At 38.9% G+C, this 19,285-nt stretch overlaps 1 protein-coding gene across 1 annotated transcript in view; it reads right to left on the reverse strand.

Annotated features, from left to right (window-relative positions):
* Positions 1–19,285, reverse strand: part of PALLD (palladin, cytoskeletal associated protein) — a 445,830-nt gene that overhangs the window by 317,135 nt on the left and 109,410 nt on the right. The window contains exons 2-7 of the mRNA XM_081332626.1: positions 17,352–17,530; positions 16,436–16,496; positions 14,437–14,542; positions 10,056–10,130; positions 470–611; positions 244–267 (exon numbers count right to left, since the gene is read on the reverse strand). Coding sequence (XP_081188752.1) covers positions 244–267; positions 470–611; positions 10,056–10,130; positions 14,437–14,542; positions 16,436–16,443 — 355 coding nt within the window. The 5' untranslated portion in view covers positions 16,444–16,496; positions 17,352–17,530. The remainder of the gene's footprint in view (positions 1–243; positions 268–469; positions 612–10,055; positions 10,131–14,436; positions 14,543–16,435; positions 16,497–17,351; positions 17,531–19,285) is intronic.

A 19,285-nucleotide genomic window follows, 5' to 3' on the forward strand; every position in this document is an offset into this window, starting at 1 on the left:
ACTGAGTTTCATGTTTTATGAATAAAATAATAATAATAATAATAATAATAATAATAATAATAATAATAATAATAATAATAATAATAATAATAATATAAAAACTAACCTAAAGGACAAGATTGCAAAGTTGGAAGTACGTATGAAGAAAAGACTACCTCCATAAGAATTGCCTATTACTAGCCCTGTACAAAATATTTTAACTACAACACAAGAAATTAATACTTTTTAAAATGTGATGCTTACCAGGTTCTCCTGTAGAACGTGGTTCTGTTTATGACATCATCCAAAGCACAGGATAGGGAAGAGAGGCAGGAAGAGCAAAGTGCATTAAAAATGTTATTATGCAAAGGTAAAAAGCTTTATAAAATTAGAACTTCAAATTCAGAATACAGTTAAAAACAATAATAATTTCATATTTGTATATTTTTACTGCATGTCTACTTCAATGGGAAAATTATCGGCCACTTACTTTTTTGAAGAATTCGGAAGTCTGGGGAATCATGAATTTCAACCCCTTGACGAAACCAGAGAACATGCAAGGGAGGTTCTCCTCTTACTCTACACTCAAGTACAACTACTTGTCCTTCATTTGCGGTTGAATGTTGAAGTTCCTGAAAGTTTAATATACAAATAAGCTAATGAAAATACAGACACACATGTCTACCAGGAAAAGTAACATTAATATTGGCAAGCTATAACATCAACATTGGCAATAGCAGCTGCTGAAATATTTTACTTGTTTATTATTACGTTATTATTCTTTCAATTCTTTATTTGGATGGTGCAGCTTTCATTTCCAAGTAAACTAAAGCAGCATGCCAGAAATGGGGCCATAGAAACAAGCAAAGCTCCATCCACAGGATACAAGCAGTACACAAAACGCCCTCTCCGGTTCATGGGAAAAAATTTCTTTCCATGGAACCAGTCCCTGGTGCCCGAACGATTGGGGGCTGCTGAATTAGTGTCTTAAGTCTAGGTCAACATATATTTCTTCTCTTTCCTTTTGTCTTGAACAGATTTCCCCAGCCAGTTGAAGTTCTACATCTTATTGCTGAAGTTGAGAAACCTTCTTCTTGGGCTTTGAAAAAAGAAATACTTTTTCTAAACAAAGAGTCGATCCCAGTATTAGCATAGAATAAACCTTGTGATGATCAAATTATGTTATGATCAGATGCTTACAGCTATGGAAATTTCGCCTGCCTGCCTGCCTGCCTGCCTCTCTATCTATCTATCTATCTATCTATCTATCTATCTATCTATCTATCTATCTATCTATCTATCTATCTATCTATCTATCTATCATATTTCATATCTGAATACAAGGAAATGAAACTTTAATGTGCTGAAGCATAATGGGAGGGGGAGGAGCAACAGCTGGTCTTAATGGTGACTGTTGTTCATGTTTTAGAAGGCTGCAGTGGGAAATTGGATGAATTTGTCTGAGGGACTTTGGGAGTTCTAAGTCTACTATGACAGGGCTTATGATTCTGACAATGGGGAATGGTCTGACATATTTGGGTCCCATTTTTTGGAGGGTTGTAAGGTTTTTAGGTATTTGGTAGATAGGTAAACCTTCTCCCCTACACTAAAAGTTTTTGGCTCAACTCTCTTTTTATCTGCTTGCATTTTATATGCTTGCCTAACCTCATCCAAGGCTTTTCTGACTACTGGCCAGGTATTTAGTTGTGCAATCCACTCCTTTAATGAAGGGATTTCAGGGTCCACTGAGGGGAGTTCAGGCATTGGGTTGAAACTCTGTCCTGTGGCTACTTGGAAAGGAATGTAGCCCATGTTGGAATGGACAGTATTGTTATAAGCAACTTCTGTGAACAGGAGCAGGTCAGTCCAATTGTCTTGCTGGTAATTAATAAAGCATCTTAAATATTGTTCCAGTACTGAGTTAAACCATTCAGTTCCACCATTCATTTGTGGATGATGACTGGATGACAGTCCCTGGGTGGTTCCTAACAGGCTTAGGAATGGTTTTCAGAACTCTGATGTGAATTGTACTCCGCTATTGGATATGATGTGTTGAGGGGCTCAATGAAGTCGATATATGTGTTGAACAGTTTTGTGAGTGTCTTTGCATTAGGAATCTTTGCACAGGGAACAAAATGTACTTGTTTGGAAAATAAGTCTGCCACGACCCAGATGACTGTGTTTCCGCTACTCTCAGGTAATTCCACAATAAAATCCATGGAGATCTCCTTCCAAGGTTCTGAGGGGGTTGCTACTGGTTGCAGTAATCCTGGTGACATTCCCTTGTAGTCTTTTTGCTGAGGCACAAATCGGGCAGCTGGCCATGTAGCTTTCAATGTCCTTTAACTAATTGCCTTTAACTAAGTGCAGTCTTTTTACAAACCCAAAATAGTCTGTGGACTTTGAGTCATGGCACAGTTGCATGAATGTTAGTCTCTGGCTTTTGGGTATGTACAATTTTCCTCCCACCCATGGTAGTCCATCAGTGATGGTGCATAGGTTTTTATGGCTTAGAAACCATTCATCAGTTTCTAGTGCTTTTTTGAACTCGATTCCTGCTTGACTTGCTAAAGGCTTTTGGAGTTTGGCTTGTGCTTGGGTAGTGACCTGTGCTGCCAGTTGTTTATCCGGCATAAGTGGCTTTGCTGCATCATTTCGAGTACTGTTGTATTGTGGCATTCAGGACAATGCGGTCAAAAGGGTCAAAAGTTGCCCTGTAGGGGCGAACAACAAGGAGGGAATCCCTGCTGGATTGCCGGAGGGTGGTAGTTCTTTTGCTCGATCCAGGGCAGCCATCCAAACCAGTGGATGAAAGACTGGCCATAGCAATATGGCTCATTATTAGGCTGCAGACAGCCAAAGTCACACTTACCACCAGGCAATCTTAAAGCAGCGCGGAAGAGACTGAGTGAGATCTATCTATCTTAAATCCTAACTATCTTTTACCTGCATAAGCTGCCTAAAGTACTTTCCCCCCTGTGGAGAAGGGAGATTTATCCCTCCCTCTAGAAACAGCAGCCACTGACTATCCAGGGGAGTTTAAAATGTTGAAAGAATAATTTGATCCTAATTGGAATTTTAGTTTTTAGAAGCTTGTAGACTGAAAGATTTTTTATTCTTACTAAAGATCGGGGGGGGGGGGGTTAGCAAAACTGAAGAGATAATAAACTTTGGATTTAAAAGAAAACTTCAAATGGTAGGGGTGACATCTTGTGGCTAAACGTGATACTACAATTTGTTATTGCTTAAAAGAGACTTGGCCAGCAGCTCAGACAATAGATAAGATTTATGTAATCTTGAGACACCAGCTGTGAGAAGCTCAGCTGTGTTCCATATTCAGTGACAAAATCTTTTTTTTTTTTGCATTCTCTGATTGTAGAGCTTTTAATCTAATACACTACTAAGAGAATGTGGATGAAGATCAGGAACAGAATGTAACAAATATGTTTTTATTTAGTGGTAATAATAAAAATTATTAGCTTAAATAGGAGATAGTAGATATTAAGAGAAAAAGATAGGAAGTATTAAATGTTGAAATAGGAGGAATCTTGGTTAATAAATTTAAGATATCTGGAAATTACCAGAAAATTACTAATTGGTTGATGTAAGATGGTGAGAATTCAACTAGATAAGATGTGTATCCTGAAAAAATGGGAAAAATTAACCAGGACATTGATTGTCTAAAAAGATTGAATATTAAAACATTAGGAAATGTATAAACCAAAAATTATTGATAAATGTAAAAAAGTTTTTTTTACTTAATTGATATAATAAGAATTGTACTAATTTAAATATGAGACAGTAAATACAAAGGGGAAAAGAGAGGAAACATTTAATGTAAAAGTTTGAGATCTGTACTAGAGATATTTGTATGTTATTGAATTATTGACCAACTCAGCCGCCACATTGCTTTTCAAATATGTAAATGTAAAACTAGAAAATCAATAAAGTTTTCTTTAAAACAAAAAGTTTTTCCCTCCCGGGAGGTGTTTTGACATAAAATTAATTCAGTGGAAATGTTGTGACCACCTCACTTGTTTGGGAGTTAATTTCTGAGGTGTTTTTAGTGCTTCCAGGTTTTTGTGGTCGGTCCACACCTGGAAAGGAATTTTTGTTCCACTCCAGGTAGTGCTGCCAAGTGAGGAGAGCCCATCATACTGCATATGCCTCTTTTTCCCAGACTGCCCACCTCTGTTCCATCTCTGAGTTTCCTTGACATATATGCACAAGGCTATAGTGTCCCCTCATCATTTTCTTGCAAGAGTACAGCCCCCACACCACATTGCTGGCATCTGCCTGAATCACAAAAGCTTTCTCAGTGTTGGGATGCCTTAGCACCCAAAGTATCTACGGAAGAAAGTTTAACTCTCTCAAATGCGGCTTGGCATTGCACTATCCATTTTAATGGTTGGCTTGGGTGGGCTTTCCTCCCCCCCCCCCTGGTTTTCAGTACGTTTCTAATCAGCAGCACTATTTGGCCAAAGCAGGGAATGAACTGGTGTCAGGGTTCCAATGAATGAGACAATTCAAACAAGTTGCAGGCATATTATTTATCTAAAAGTCTTTGTCATGAAACGAAACATCGGCACTCATGGAGGGATGCCAGAATCTGAAATCTCCTTCCCCCAAACCCATAGTAACACACACACAATCCCCGCCCTTATATACACGTCATAAATCACATTATCCAATTAGTTTTAAATATGAGGTCTCTCCTCCCATTCTGTAAGTGGCTTTTCTAATCTTCTCAAAATAGTCATTAGAAAATTCCATCCCTTCAAAATTCAAAGTAAAGCAGTTTAAACAAAAGGCTGTCTCTTATATTGTCAGTGCAAAAACATGTCAATGTTTGCAGCATTGACATCCGGCCCCCCTTACAAAAAGAACAGATCCCGTAATGTAAACAAACACAAGTTAGGAGCTGACTTTTGGTTTGTTGGGATGTTTTTCATAAAACTTTTTGATAAGTCTGTCACAAATTCATCTTCCCACAGAAAACTATTTATTAATTCCTCTTCAGAAGTTTCACCAGCAATCAGGCTTTCACTTTCCATCTTGAGGATTCTTCCCTGAATCTTTGCCAGCTTATCTCTCTTACTGGAGACAGCGGCGGGGGTTCAGGACCCCCCCTTTGAAAGAAAATAGATTCTGGCATGTTGTCATGGTTCTGATGAATGAGACAATTCAAACAAGTTGCAGGCATATTATTTATCTAAAAGTCTTTGTCATGAAATGAAACATTGACACTCATGGAGGGATGCCAGAATCTGAAATCTCCTTCCCCAAACCCATCATAACACACACACAATCCCCGCCCTTATCTACATGTCATAAATCACATTATCCAATTAGTTTTACATATGAGGTCTCCCCTCCCATTTTTATGTGGCTTTTCTAATCTTCTCAAAATAATCGTTAGAAAATTCCATCCCTTCAAAATTCAAAGCGAAGCAGTTTAAACAAAAGACTGTCTCCTATATTGTCAGTGCAAAAACATGTCAATGTTTGCAGCATTGATACCTGGAAATAAAGTTGGCAAAACCAAGGAAGCTCTGGAATTGCTTCCTAGTGCAGGGTGGAGCTCAGTCTAACAAGGTTCGGACCTTCTCGGGGTCCATTTCTATGCCATTTGGTAATATGTGATATCCCAGAAAGTCAATCTTATCCTTATGGAATTCACTTTTGGATAGTTTGGCATAAAGGTGAGCTGCCCACAGCTTGTTTAGGACTGCTCTGACCAATTTGACATGTTCGTCCATGGTCTCAATAAATATAAGGATGTCATCTAGGTAAATGAGTACCCCTTTGTATAGGTGCTCCTGTAAGTACATCATTTATCAACTGCATAAACACTGCGGGTGCTCCTTGTAGCCCAAAATGTAGAACCCAAAATTGGTAACATCCTAAGGAGCAATTGAACACTGTCTTCCATTCATCCCCCTCCTTTATTCTGATTTGGTAGTAAGCTTCCCTTAAGTCCAGTTTTGTGAAAATCTTCCCTTTTGATAAGTGGGACAGCATTTCTTTCATGAGGGGAAAAGGGTACATATTGTTGTCGCTTATTGCGTTTAAAGCTCTATAGTCCACACAGAGGTGAAGAGTTCCATCTTTTTTCTCTTGTAACAGCACTGGGGCAGCTGTTTTTGGCTTTACCGGCTGAATAAAACCCGTTTCTAAAATTTTATCTATGAACTTCTGCATTTCCTCCAATTCTTGCGGGCTCATGAGTTTCACGCCCAGTCAGATTTATATTGCACAGTCCATGGGCCAGTGAGGTGGCAGTTCATCAGACCTTTCCTTGCTGAACACTTCAGCAGGTCTCTATACTCCTTCGGTATTTCAGGTAGCTCCTTCCCCCCCCCCCCACTGTGGCTTTCCCAGGCTGGGCTGGTGCCTTGGTTGATTCCCCTTTCAGGAATCTGAGTTCTGTTATTCTCCAGTCCACCTGCAGTTCCACTTGGTCAGCCACGCCATGCCCAGAATTATGGGGCATTCCATGCCAGGGGTCACCACAAATTTTATAGTCTCTACATGGTCTCCTATGGTGAGTTGAACTGGTAGCATTGCTAGTGTGGCTGCATCCCCCCCCCTGCAGTGGATCCATCTAATTGACCGAAAGAGATGGGTTTCTTCATCCTCCTCACCAGAATTCCTATGTTCCCCTCTAATGTTGGGCTTATGAGGCAGTGGGTGCAGCCAGAGTCAATTAATGCACTGACTTCTACTCCCTCAGACATGCCAGGGGCTAACAGTTCTATTGTCCCGGTGAGGGGCACAATGGGTCCACTAACCAAGGGTTCGTCTTTGGAGTTGTCGTTGGATAAGTTGGATGTTCCTCCTGGGTTGGTCAGAGTTCCCTTTCCTCATTGGGCTGAGGTAGGGAACTCAATGACTTCCGTGCCTTTCACAGCCATCTCCTTTGGCTTTTCTGGGGTCTTCCCTGGTTTTCTAGCTGGAGCTCGGTCAGACTTTTTGGTAGGGATGCATGAGCAGCATTTGGCGGCATGGTGTCCCTCTTTCCCACATTTGAAACAACCTGAGGTTCGCAGTGGCTGATGGTTGCTTTGCTGATTCATGGGTTGACTCTGATGGGGACTTCCCCCACGATCTACCCCCTTGACAATTGTCTCTTGGCCAGGTTGATCTCTGCTTCTTCAACTAGGATGTACCAGTCTTGCAATCGATGAGGGTCTCCCCAAGGGAGGCAGGCATCATAGAGGCCGTAGTTTAACCCATCCTTGAAGTGGCTGAGCAGAATGTCCTCTAGCCAATTCAGCTTGCTGGCCAAGGCCCAGAACTCCTGGGTGTATTCCGCCACTGGTTGTCTTCCCTGTTTCACTGTCTTTATTCACCCCCGTGCTTTCCGGTCAGCTAATGGGTCTTTGAAATGACGCCTAAGGGAAATCATGAATTGACTGAAATTTAGTAGCTCCGGTGCATCTGCATCATGGAGGTCTATGACCCAGTCTGCTGCAATGCCATCCAGGGCTGCTTGTACAATGCGGACCCTGGTTCAGTCATTGGGGATGTCACGGCCATATTCCGCCATGTAATTTAGCACCTGGGTCAGGAAGAATCCCAGGTGCCATGGCTCCCCACGGTACTTTACATTCAGCAGTGGGAACTTCTGGATGGATCAGTGCCTCTTCTTCCGCTTGTGTTGTTTCCTCTTTCTGTCTGCAGTGACTACTCGACAAGGGGTGGCTATAGCAGTGGTAACAGCTGCAGTTTCAGTGTAACCTTTGGAGGGGTCTGGGACCTCAGGTTCAGTTTCCTCTTCATTGGCCCTCTTGGAGGATCCCAGGTGAATGGTACCCTGGTATGGTTTAGCTTTCTCTTCCTTCATGGAGTTGAGTGCTATTTTCATCATGCCGATTGCCTGTTACAATAATTGGCTAAAGTGCATGGGTCAGTCTTCCTTGTCTTCACTAAAACAGAGGGACCTCTCCATCTCCACCTTCCAGACTGGCTGGTGACTGCCCCATCTGAGCATCACCTTTCTGGCCTTCTTCTCCCAGTTCTCCTTCTTCCCAATGTCCATCAACCAGCTGTGCTTGTGGCGGCATTCTGCGACCACCTCCTCTTCCGAAGAGCTTGAGGATCCAGAGCTAGAGTATTTGCAGGGGTCTGCTCAGCGGGAAGCTTCCTCCCCATTGCAGGCTCCCCTTTCTCTATTCCATTATTTGACTTGATTTGCCAGGTCCCCCAGTAAGGGTCTTGCTTCCAGGCTGACTGTTACTGCAGATCCTGTCTAATGTCAGGGCCCACTTCAAAACCTCATCTTAAAAAAGTAGAACTCATGGAAGCAGTTTCTTCCAAAAGGAACTTTTATTAGAAGCTGATAGCAGGCATAATAGACAGGATCTGAGGATTTCCCACTCAGATCAATAGGTTAAAAGAGTCCCAAGCAAATCCCACCCCAATAGTTCATCCGGTCAATTTAAACGGGCCAATCCCCAGGTGTTAAGTCCACTGTGAGAAAGGGCTGTCTCAGGCTTGTAGAGAGATTTGTTGGGCCTTCGCACCTTCCCTTCCGAAACAGGCGATAAGCCAGATGGCCAGAGGCAAATTCCTTTCTCCCCCCTTTCAAGCTGACATCAAGGAAAGACAGTTCAAAGAGCAAGTATTCAGAGACAGTGAAAGAATTACATTGTAGCAATAGAAACAAAGAGGCAGCCCTCAGTGTCTTCCCCCCTCCGGTCCAAGAGTATGGCAGATCCCAGAATAATAGAAGAAATAGAAGTGGAAAGAGCCCCCTTAAATATGGGTTCTGACACGAGCATTACTTTATATATACTTTATATATACTTCTAGACAACGCTTTTTGCTATGGAATTGATGTACTTCCTTTATGAAACTTTATAGGAGATCCAAAACAACTGTCATCTACCATTTGCAACTGTTGGGCTTTTGAAGGACATCAGGTCAGGAGACAGAGTTACACTATAGAGTATATTATAAAGATAATATATAATAGCAGATTCTTAAAGGTCTTATGAAAATTCTTTCCCTTCCCCATTGCTCTTATACTGAGAGAATTAAGGGAAGGCAATGTTGAAGTTTTTTCACATTCTCTCCAGCCTAAAGCTGATGAATTGTAGCTCAATTCCTTCTTCAAGGCCATCTCTATACTAGTCTACACCAACCTGCATGTGTTTTCCAACACATTTTCCACCTTTGACTTTATCATTCAAAAAATATATGGAAAAATGTGTTATCTGTATAGCATCTTATTCAATGGTAGCAATTATTTTGTTTAAGTACTTATGCACTATATTTTCAAAAACATGCAAAAATGGTAATTTGGAAAATAAAAAGTGAATGGAATAACTTGTAGAAACTTTAGATTTTCTTTCTATTTTTGATTTATTTTTCACATTTTCTAATCATCAGTCTCTCTCAGAGAGGAACTATACATGATGTACAATAAAATGTTAATAAAACAGCATGTAAAAATTAAAAATATAAGAGGAGGCAAGGAAGATAAAATACTGTTAAAATTAGTTTAAAAGGTGAAGAGTGGTAGTTATGGAGTGACTTGAATCCTAAAACCTTCACATTTCAACCTCAATCTCTTAAGATCCAGAAACCATTTTTCAGCCTAATTTAGGGATTTTTTTTTCAGGGTTTGTGGAATATTTAAGGGCGTGGTTTAGGGTATTTTATCTTCCACCTTTGTTCTAGCTCTTAATTTTGTGGGGGGAAAATGTACCACATATCAATATTGCACCTAAAAGTGTACCAAATTTTACCTTATTCAATTGCCAAAACTTGAGATGCTAGAAAACTGCATGCAGTTCAAGACTAGACCATTCCACCTTATAAAGTGCAAGCAGTGGAAATGAACATTACAGAAAAAATAGTTCTTAAAAAATCCCAATATTTCTTTCTATAGTATAAATCACCCTTTTAAACCAGTTGCCTTCCAGAAGTGCCCTAATTCCTAAGTATCCTCCTAGTACCTCATTGGGGAAATTTGCAGACAAAAAAAAACCTATTTATTTACCACACTTATAAGCTTTAAATTATCCATAGTCACATGGTTTCAGGATGAAATATTGGTAGAGAAAACAGACCTTTGTGAAAATAGGTATAGCATGAATAAGCTTTGATCCATCTAATCTGCAGAGATGTGAAGTAGGACTTTGAACCTGTAAAAAACATCATATGCAGACATTTTTAAAGCAAATCTGCACCATTAATAATATAAAGTGCAATTCTCAATGAATTTAGCATAAATGTATTAAAATTAGTATTTCAGACTGGACTCATAAAGATATATTTATGTGACTAAGCAATGACACTGAATTATCAGCTGATATATCACTTTCAAAAGTGTTCCTAGCTTTTAACACTTCGATAAATATAATAACCAATCCTAATTTATATGTGCTACACTCAATTTGCAAGCAAATTTGGAAAACTCAACAGTGGCCACAGGATTGGAAAAGATCAGTTTACATTCCAATTCCAAAGAAAGGCAGTGCCAAAGAATGTTCAAACTATCGCACCATTGCACTCATTTCTCATGCTAGTAAAGTTATGCTTAAAATTCTACAAGCTAGACTCCAGCAGTATGTGGATCGAGAATTACCAGAAGTACAGGCAGGATTTCGAAGAGGCAGAGGAACTAGAGATCAAATTGCTAACATACGCTGGATCATGGAGAAAGCTAGAGAGTTCCAGAAAAACATCTACTTCTGCTTCATTGACTATGCTAAAGCCTTTGATTGTGTGGATCATAACAAACTCTGGCAAGTCCTTAAAGAGATGGGTATAGCAGACCATCTTATTTGTCTCTTGAGAAACCTATATGCGGGCCAAGAAGCAACAATGAGAACTGGACACAGAACCATTGATTGGTTCAAAATTGGGAAAGGAGTCCGGCAAGGCTGTATACTGTCGCCTTGCCTATTTAACTTATATGCAGAGCACATCATGAGAAAGGCAGGGCTAGATGAATCAGTTGGAATTAAGATTGCCGGAAGAAACATCAACAACCTAAGATATGCAGATGATACCACTCTAATGGCAGAAAGTGAAGAAGAACTAAAGAGCCTCTTGTTGTGGGTGAAGAAGGAGAGTGCAAAACTTGGGTTGAAACTAAACATTAAGAAAACCAAGATCATGGCATCTGGCCCTCTCAATTCCTGGCAAATAGATGGGGAAGAAATGGAGGTAGTGACAGATTTTATTTTCCTGGGCTCCAAGATCACTGCAGATGGGGACTGTAGCCAAGAAATTAAAAGACGCTTGCTCCTTGGGAGGAAAGCCATGGCAAATCTAGACAGCACACTAAAAAGCAGAGACATCACCCTGTCAACAAAAGTGCGTATAGTCAAGGCTATGGTCTTCCCAGTCGCAATGTATGGCAGTGAAAGCTGGACCATAAGAAAGGATGAGCGCCAAAGAATTGAGGCCTTTGAACTATGGTGCTGGAGTCCTGCGAGTCCCTTGGACTGCAAGGCGATCAAACTGGTCAGTCCTAGAGGAGATCAACCCTGACTGCTCTTTAGAAGGCCAGATCCTGAAGCTAAAACTCAAATATTTTGGCCACCTAATGAGAAGGAAGGACTCACTGGAGAAGAGCCTAATGCTGGGAAAGATTGAGGGCAATAGAAGAAGGGGACGACAGAGAATGAGGTGGCTGGATGGAGTCACTGAAGCAGTAGGCGTGAGCTTAGATGGACTCCAGAAGATGGTAGAGGACAGGAAGGCCTGGAGGAACATTGTCCATAGGGTCGCGATGGGTCGGACACGACTTCGCAACTAACAACAACAACAATTTATATGCATGTCACTAAAAATATAATTGCATGTAATCTCTGTGGTTCCTGATTTACATGCTCTAAGAACATTAACAATAATATTAACTGCAACTTTTACAACATTATACACCATAGTTTGGGAAAGTCTGAACAAATACTGAAATCATGATCCCTGGAAAAAGAAAAATGAGAAAGATAAATGTCACACTCAGGATCTTGTGACAAAGAACAGCTTCTGTATTACTTTAAATAGCTGCATTATATGCTTCTTTGAAGCTCCAGCTACATTAGCACTGATGTCCAGAACAGTTACGCTAGTATGAACAGGTGCTATTTTGCAGTTTTTCTCAACTATGATCTGGAATTGTGAAGGAGGAGCACAGTAGATCTCTGGCTGCTCAAATGTTAAATCAGTCTCTGTATGATGATGAGAACTGAATGTAGTGGCTTAATTTTCTAAAACAGGCTTTTGAAAAGAAATACATTTTGAATGTGAAGAAAGCAATGAACATAAAGAACATGGAAAATATGTGCTTGAATACTCCTCCAAGCAAACAGTTTACTCGTCATTATATAAGGGATATACTGATTTGGAATTGGGATAAGATAAGGGCCAAGTACTATGTGCAAATTCCGTGTTGGTTATCAACCTTGGAAGCCTTGACCCATCCGACCCTACTCAAGAAGGGAAGAAGACCAACTTACAAAGAACTTTTAGATAGCGGGGGAGAACTCAAAATGCGACAAGATCTGGCTCAGCAAGGGTTTCAACTGGAGTGGTGGGCCTACCTGCAGATCCAGTCAAGGTATAAGAAGGATAAGGAAGGAAGGGGTATTTATCTGAATCTGCAGGAATTAGATAAGATTCTGCTGGGTCCGGAGAAAGGGATGATATCTAAGTGCTATAAATTGTTGCTAACTAGGGTAGTAGGGGAGGTGGTGGTAAAAGATGCGATGATTGCCTGAGGGAAGAATTTTGGTTATGCACTTCCACTTGAGAAATGGGAAGAGATTTGGTGGATTAATATGAGGCTGGTGGTTTCCACGTCATATAGGGAGAACATATACAAAATGCTTTATAGATGGCATCTCCCTCCGGCTAGACTTTCCAAAATGTTCCCCGGATTGTCGGCTGATTGTTGGAAGTGTGGTAAAGGGATTGGCATGTATTATCACTTATGGTGGACATGTCCGGAAGTGGTTAGATATTGGATGAGGATTCAAAAATGGATAGAGGAAATTACAGGGTGTTTAGTTGATCTTAAACCAGAGACATATCTGCTTGGCTTCACACCTGGAAATATTAAGAGGGGAATATGGTATTTAGTTTTACATATCCTAATGGCGGTGAGGATTGGGTATGCTCAATTTTGGAAGGCAAATCATACCCCGCCGGATGAAGCTATAATTAGGAGAATACTTGATTGTGCAGAAGCAGACACATTGACCAAGAAGTTGAAGGGTAAAGAAGAGACACCAGCATTTATATCATGGAATAAATAGTATATTGCAAATTTTTTTTTGTCTTTGTTGGTGTATCGTGTGTTTTTAACATGAAATGTAAATAAAGATTTATTTAAAAAAAGAAAGAAAATATGTGCTTGAAGAAGACACCTGCATGTGAAGACAATTTACAAAAGTGATTATTTTAAATTATATGGTCCTCAATTTTTGGGGAAGTCTGTGTATTCATCATATAAATGACCAAGCTCTTCAGGAAATGTCAGGAAATGAGAGGCACTGATTCATGGATATACTTGCAAAAAACCCATATCTAATTCTATATACCTAATTAATGCATCTATAATAAATTTTCTACAAAAGGCTTAATTTTTAGTTTTGTAGAATCAGTCTATGAATGCAAATACCCAAATGCAAGTGCAGGGAGTCCTTGACTTATGACAATTGAGCCCAAAATTTCTGTTGCTAAGTGAAACATTTGTTAAGTGAGTTTTGCCCCATTCTACGACCTTCTTGCCACAGTTGGTAAGTGAATCACTGTAGTTAGTAATATGGTTAAGTGAATCTGGCTTCACCATTGACTTTGCTTGTCAGAAGGTCATAAAAAGTGATCACATGACCCCAGGACACTGCAAGTGTCATAAATATGAGTCAGTTGCCAAATATCTGAATTTTGGTCATGTGACTATGGGGATGCTGCAATAGTTGTAATGTGAAAAATGGTCATAAGTCACTTTTTCAGTATTGTAACTTTGAACAGTCACTGAACGAACTGTTGTAAGTTGAGGACTACCTGTAGTCTGCCATGTTCCCTTAAAAATTCTTTATACCTTAATGCTATCACACCTGAATCTTGTACAGAAAGTTGAGCAAGGACATTTCATAAAATAAATGCACCAAGAATAGAAGAATCCAAGGCAGAAAAGAAGGAAAGCTCTTATAGTTGCAGGATGTATATCTACATGTTATTATTAATTTAATAATAATTTAATTAATTCTCCAGTTCTATAGAAGATCTATATGAAGCAATGCCAGAGGCAATCGCTTGGATAGCTGAATTGGACATCCAGTTATGAGGTCACTGTCATACCCCCAGAGATGTTTTACTTATAATTACGTGGACTGTGTATATATATATTTACTTCTCTTCTGTCATGTTCTCATCATATGCTAAATAATAAAAATTTAATAAAAATTTAATGTTCTAAAGTAGGTCATACATATATACCTGCTGATTAGGCACAGAGATAGGCTGGATTACTGCTGTAGTAATTCCAGACTTTGGAGCTGACAATCCAATTGTTAAGGAAACAGAAGTGCTTTTTTTCTGAGCCCTGGATAAATGGACAAATCAAAACACAGAAAGGTCACTTAGCATGCACATAAAATGCTTCCCATTTCATGAAATAGAACACTGTAGAGTCTTTTCTAATGACTAATTCAATCACTATGTTCCACACTAACTTTCCACTGTGTTACTTATTCAGTAGGTATGTAGTAGGGAATAGGTATTAACATACACTAACTTAAATTTAAGTAATCACTGACATCAGGAAACTTTGGAGAACATCCTCAGAGTTCTAACAATTTGTTTTCTCTGAGCACGCACCCAACCTCAATTGTTTATTCTTTCTGCTCTTAGCAATTGGAGGGGAAAAACATATACTTTGAACTCTGATTCTTATTATTCTTTAATATTCAATATTAAAAATTGCTCCAAGCTGAGCAAATTGATATAATTATGCACATCTTAGAGTAAAGTAATTATACACACCTTAGAGTATTTTTTTTCTTTCAAGCTGATTTCTCAAATCTTTAAATTTTTAGTTAAAAATAATAATTTTTAAACAGCCATTCCACATTTGGACTGTTATATTTTTGTTCTAAGTCATATGAAGATTGTGGATGTAGATCTTTTCCTTAGTAAATTTGCTGTCAAAAGTTCAAATTAAAGAAGGCATTCTCATCATTGCAGAATCCCGTATCTATGCAATCCAGTTCAGAAGTAGTTCTTGCACTGTTCTAGTGGATAAAAGTGATAACTTTTTGTATGCCAAGCTCCTTAAATCAGCTGAATTACTTAGCATAAGACATTCTGATTAGGGACCTGTTTAGCTACATTTTAGCTACATTTTCCATTGTCTATGTCTTCAATAAGTAGAAAACTGCGACTTAATATGTTTCCAATGCAGCAATGAAACTCTAACACTAATATTTCCCCATCAAATTCTTTGTATTTTAAGAATAAATTCTGATTTTTACATAAACAACAATTATACATTACAATAAAGATAATTTTACTAATATGCTTGGAATACATCTTGGGAATCTGAAATAACTAGCCTTCATGAGTCTTCAACTACAACAAAGGAAGAAGGGAAAAACCTCTTAAAATTTTTACTAAACATTTCCAAATGTTTATTATTGGTACTTAATTTCAGAAATAGAAGAACCAAGTATTTAACTGAAACAAATGGATAAAAGCCCACAGAGATGTCTAATATTCAAGAGGGTATATAACTGTACGAAGCCTGTTTGCTTTAAAAAATCTCATCTAAAAAGCCCACCTGATATAGGCTTTTAAAATATAGACTCAGATAAAAATGAACCCTGTATTTGTATTTGTATTTGTATTTGTATTTGTATTTATTAAATTTGTATACCGCCCTTCTCCCGAGGGACTCAGGGCGGTGAACAGGGCACATATAAATAGAAGATACAAAAATTAAAAAAAGAATTAAATAATCGCCCAGATAAAACAGTAACAATATAAAAACCCAATTAAAAACCCTAACTTCCCCCATCAGACCAGGCCAGCTTGTTCAAATAAATGGGTCTTCAGACCACGTCGGAAGGAGCGAAGGTCCGGTGCCATCCGGAGCTCAACCGGCAGCTGGTTCCATAAAGCTGGAGCGCCCACAGAGAAGGCCCTACCCCTGGGGGCCACCAGCCGACATTCTCTGACCGGGGGCACCCTGAGGAGGCCCTCTCTGTGGGAATGCACAGGGTGGAGGGAAGTTGACGCCGGCAGCAGGTGGTCATCCTACGGTCAAAGTTCAATCCAATTCATCAACAGCACTTGATTGTTGATTAACAGTAGATAATTCTTGCCCAACATAAAGTGATTACAGAAGGAAAATGTGAAGCAGAACAGCTTAGCAATTATTCTTTTAGATGGTCATAGAAACATTAAACACAAGACAGTTGATTTTGTTCTGTAAACTCACTGGGGCATGGCTCCAGATTTTGTTTTGAAATGTTCACTATCAGAATCAGAGGAACTGGCACCTGCAAAAAGTAGGAAACGGAATCATTAGTGATAACATTAGCTGCATGTTTATAAACACAATATTTACGAAAATCTCCATGATTTCAGTATTACTGAAATTTCCATGCACTTTGGTGTTCACCAATCTTCTCCCATCCAATTATTTTAATTTAAAAATTTTAATATTAAGCCACATTAAAAGAAATTAGCATTCTGCAAACCTAGAATTTGTGTTTGGTTCTCATAAAACTGTTGAATTCCGTACAAAATCTATCTACTTTCTTGAAAAACAAAAATGATAGTGTCCTTATCTTACTGCTTTGTATGTGTGCCCACAGGTAAGAAGATGACAAATTGGTAACTGACATGGTTATGGATGATGGGATTGAACCAGTTTGCCAGAAAACATTGCTTTGTGTCAGACCATGTTATGAATGGGAAAGCCTTCATGAGAACTATACTGTTTATGGTACACTTTGAAAATATCAAATCCAACTCGCTGCTACTACAGACATGACTACACCATCATCATCACAATCATTCCCCAGCAGTTCTTCGACCTCAAAAATAAACAGGGTACCCTCCTATGGAAAATAGGTTGTCTGCCCTGTTTTACAACATTTCAGTTTTTGTTTAAAAACAGTATTCAAAAGTCTAACTTGTTGAACAAGTATAATTAAGAATAGAAGCTGCTATATATAGCAGAATTATAACAATTAACATTAGGTTTTTTTAATCACTGTAGACACTGGCAATTTAGATATCCATATTCAGATTGTAGTCACACAAACTTGTGAAAGCTAGAGTTATTGTTATAAATATGGTAGCAGAAACAGAACCCAATGCACGACATTTTTATTGCCATGTCTTCTTACCTTCAACAAATAATTCTGCTGAAGAAGAACTAGAGCCAAGGGAATTGGAGGCCAGGCAACAGTAGCACCCTGTGTCGTCTTTAAAAGCTTCTGATATAATGAGTGTCTGGAATCCTCCACTTTCAGAACAGATCTGAATATCAGGAGAATTTTGTAGTTCTTTACCTTCACAGAACCACCTTTGATCAACATTCAATGCACAATGAGAGATAAAGAAAAGAGTCATTACCAATATTGATAATAAAAGTACAAACCAGCAACCGACCTCTACATGATACTCTACTGTTGGTCATTAGATACTGGCATTTGAATTGCTATAAAGTTAGAATCATTTGCAGCTCTGGAAACAGATATTTTTATGCTTTTAGAGCATTGCTTGCTAGTTGACAGGCATAGTAGTTAGGGTGTTGTTAAGAGTTGTTCATTAGCTTTGCTTTGTAATAGCACTGATCAATAATCTAACATGAAGGAAGCCTTTCTAATACAGAAATAGGCATGTAGGGATCCTCTAGGTGATTTCCAGCATACTTTCCACAATTCTTTGCCAATGGCCTTGCTGGCTGGGAATGAATGGACATTGAAAACATCTTTAAGACATGTTGCTTGCTGCTTCAATAGCCTACAGGCATTCAGTGAAAGAACTGATGAAAGCTATAAGGCTATGTTTGTAGGAACCCTGCAAGACAAGCCTTTTAGCAAAGAATGCATGCATTGAAAATGAAAGTAACATCTCCATAGATTTTCCCTTCCCGCCCCCAAATGTCACATATTCTTGACATTTGGGACACAAAAGGTAAATAAACTTTCCATGGCTAGATACTTTTTAAAAATGTTGGCATATATCATTTTCAGCATTTTCATGTTTTTGCTCGCCATTTTACAACACACCAAATTTATTACTGTAAAAAATTTAAAGTAAGTTGCAGGAACATTATAAAAATTGAAACCATAATTTATACAGCCATTCAAATCTGTGGGTGTATAACCTCTGCCTTGGGATGTAATAACTCTGGATGATATTAATGGTAGCCAAGCGTATCTAGAATGCAACAGAGTTTAGTTTATACTAATGAGTCCAATCAAGGAAATAGCCTTGCCATAAAAGAAAAGTAGTAAAGTGTCTTTCACAAGAATAAAAAACAGTATTTTTTAATCAGGTTTTAGTGGTGGCAGAGAAATCCATATTTTTAGAGAATTTCATAGTAGCATACAGGTATCTTCCCTCATCCCAAATATTTTATTCTGAAAAAAAAGAATATTTCAAATTTTGTAAGTTTTTTTTTCCGGGGGGGGGGGGTAAATATTGTGGGGTTTTTTTAAATTTTCTGACATATGATGTCAATGGTGCAAACATTGACATGTTTTTGCACTGACAATTTAAGAGACAGCCTTTTGTTTAAACTGCTTCACTTTGAATCTTGGAGGGAGGGAATTTTCTAACGACTATTTTGAGAAGATAAGAAGCCTGCATACAGAATGGGAGGAGAGCCCTCATATGTGAAACTAATTGGATAATGTGATTTATGATGTGTAGATAAAGGTGTGGATTGTGTATGTGTTACAATGGGTTTGGGTGGAGGAGATTTCAGATTCTGGCATCCCTCCATGAGTGCCGATGTTTCGTTTCATTACTAAGACTTTTTAGATAAATAATATGCCTGCAATTTGTTTGATTTGTCTCATTCATCGGAACCATGATATCATGCCAGAATCTATTTTCTTTCAAAGGGGGGTCCTGAACTGCTGTCTCCGGTAAGAGAGATAAGCTGGCAAAGATTCATGGAAGAATCCTCAAGATGGAAAATGAAAGCCTGGTTGCTGGTGAAACCTCTGAAGAGGAATTAATAGTTTTCTGTGGGAAGATGAATTTGGGGTGATCTCCAAACCTCAGCAGATAACTGAGCTTATCTCATCGTCAAGCTGGAACCACTCCA

This window comes from Vipera berus (assembly GCF_964194415.1).
Source record: "Vipera berus genome assembly, chromosome: 7".
Lineage (NCBI taxonomy): Eukaryota > Metazoa > Chordata > Lepidosauria > Squamata > Viperidae > Vipera > Vipera berus.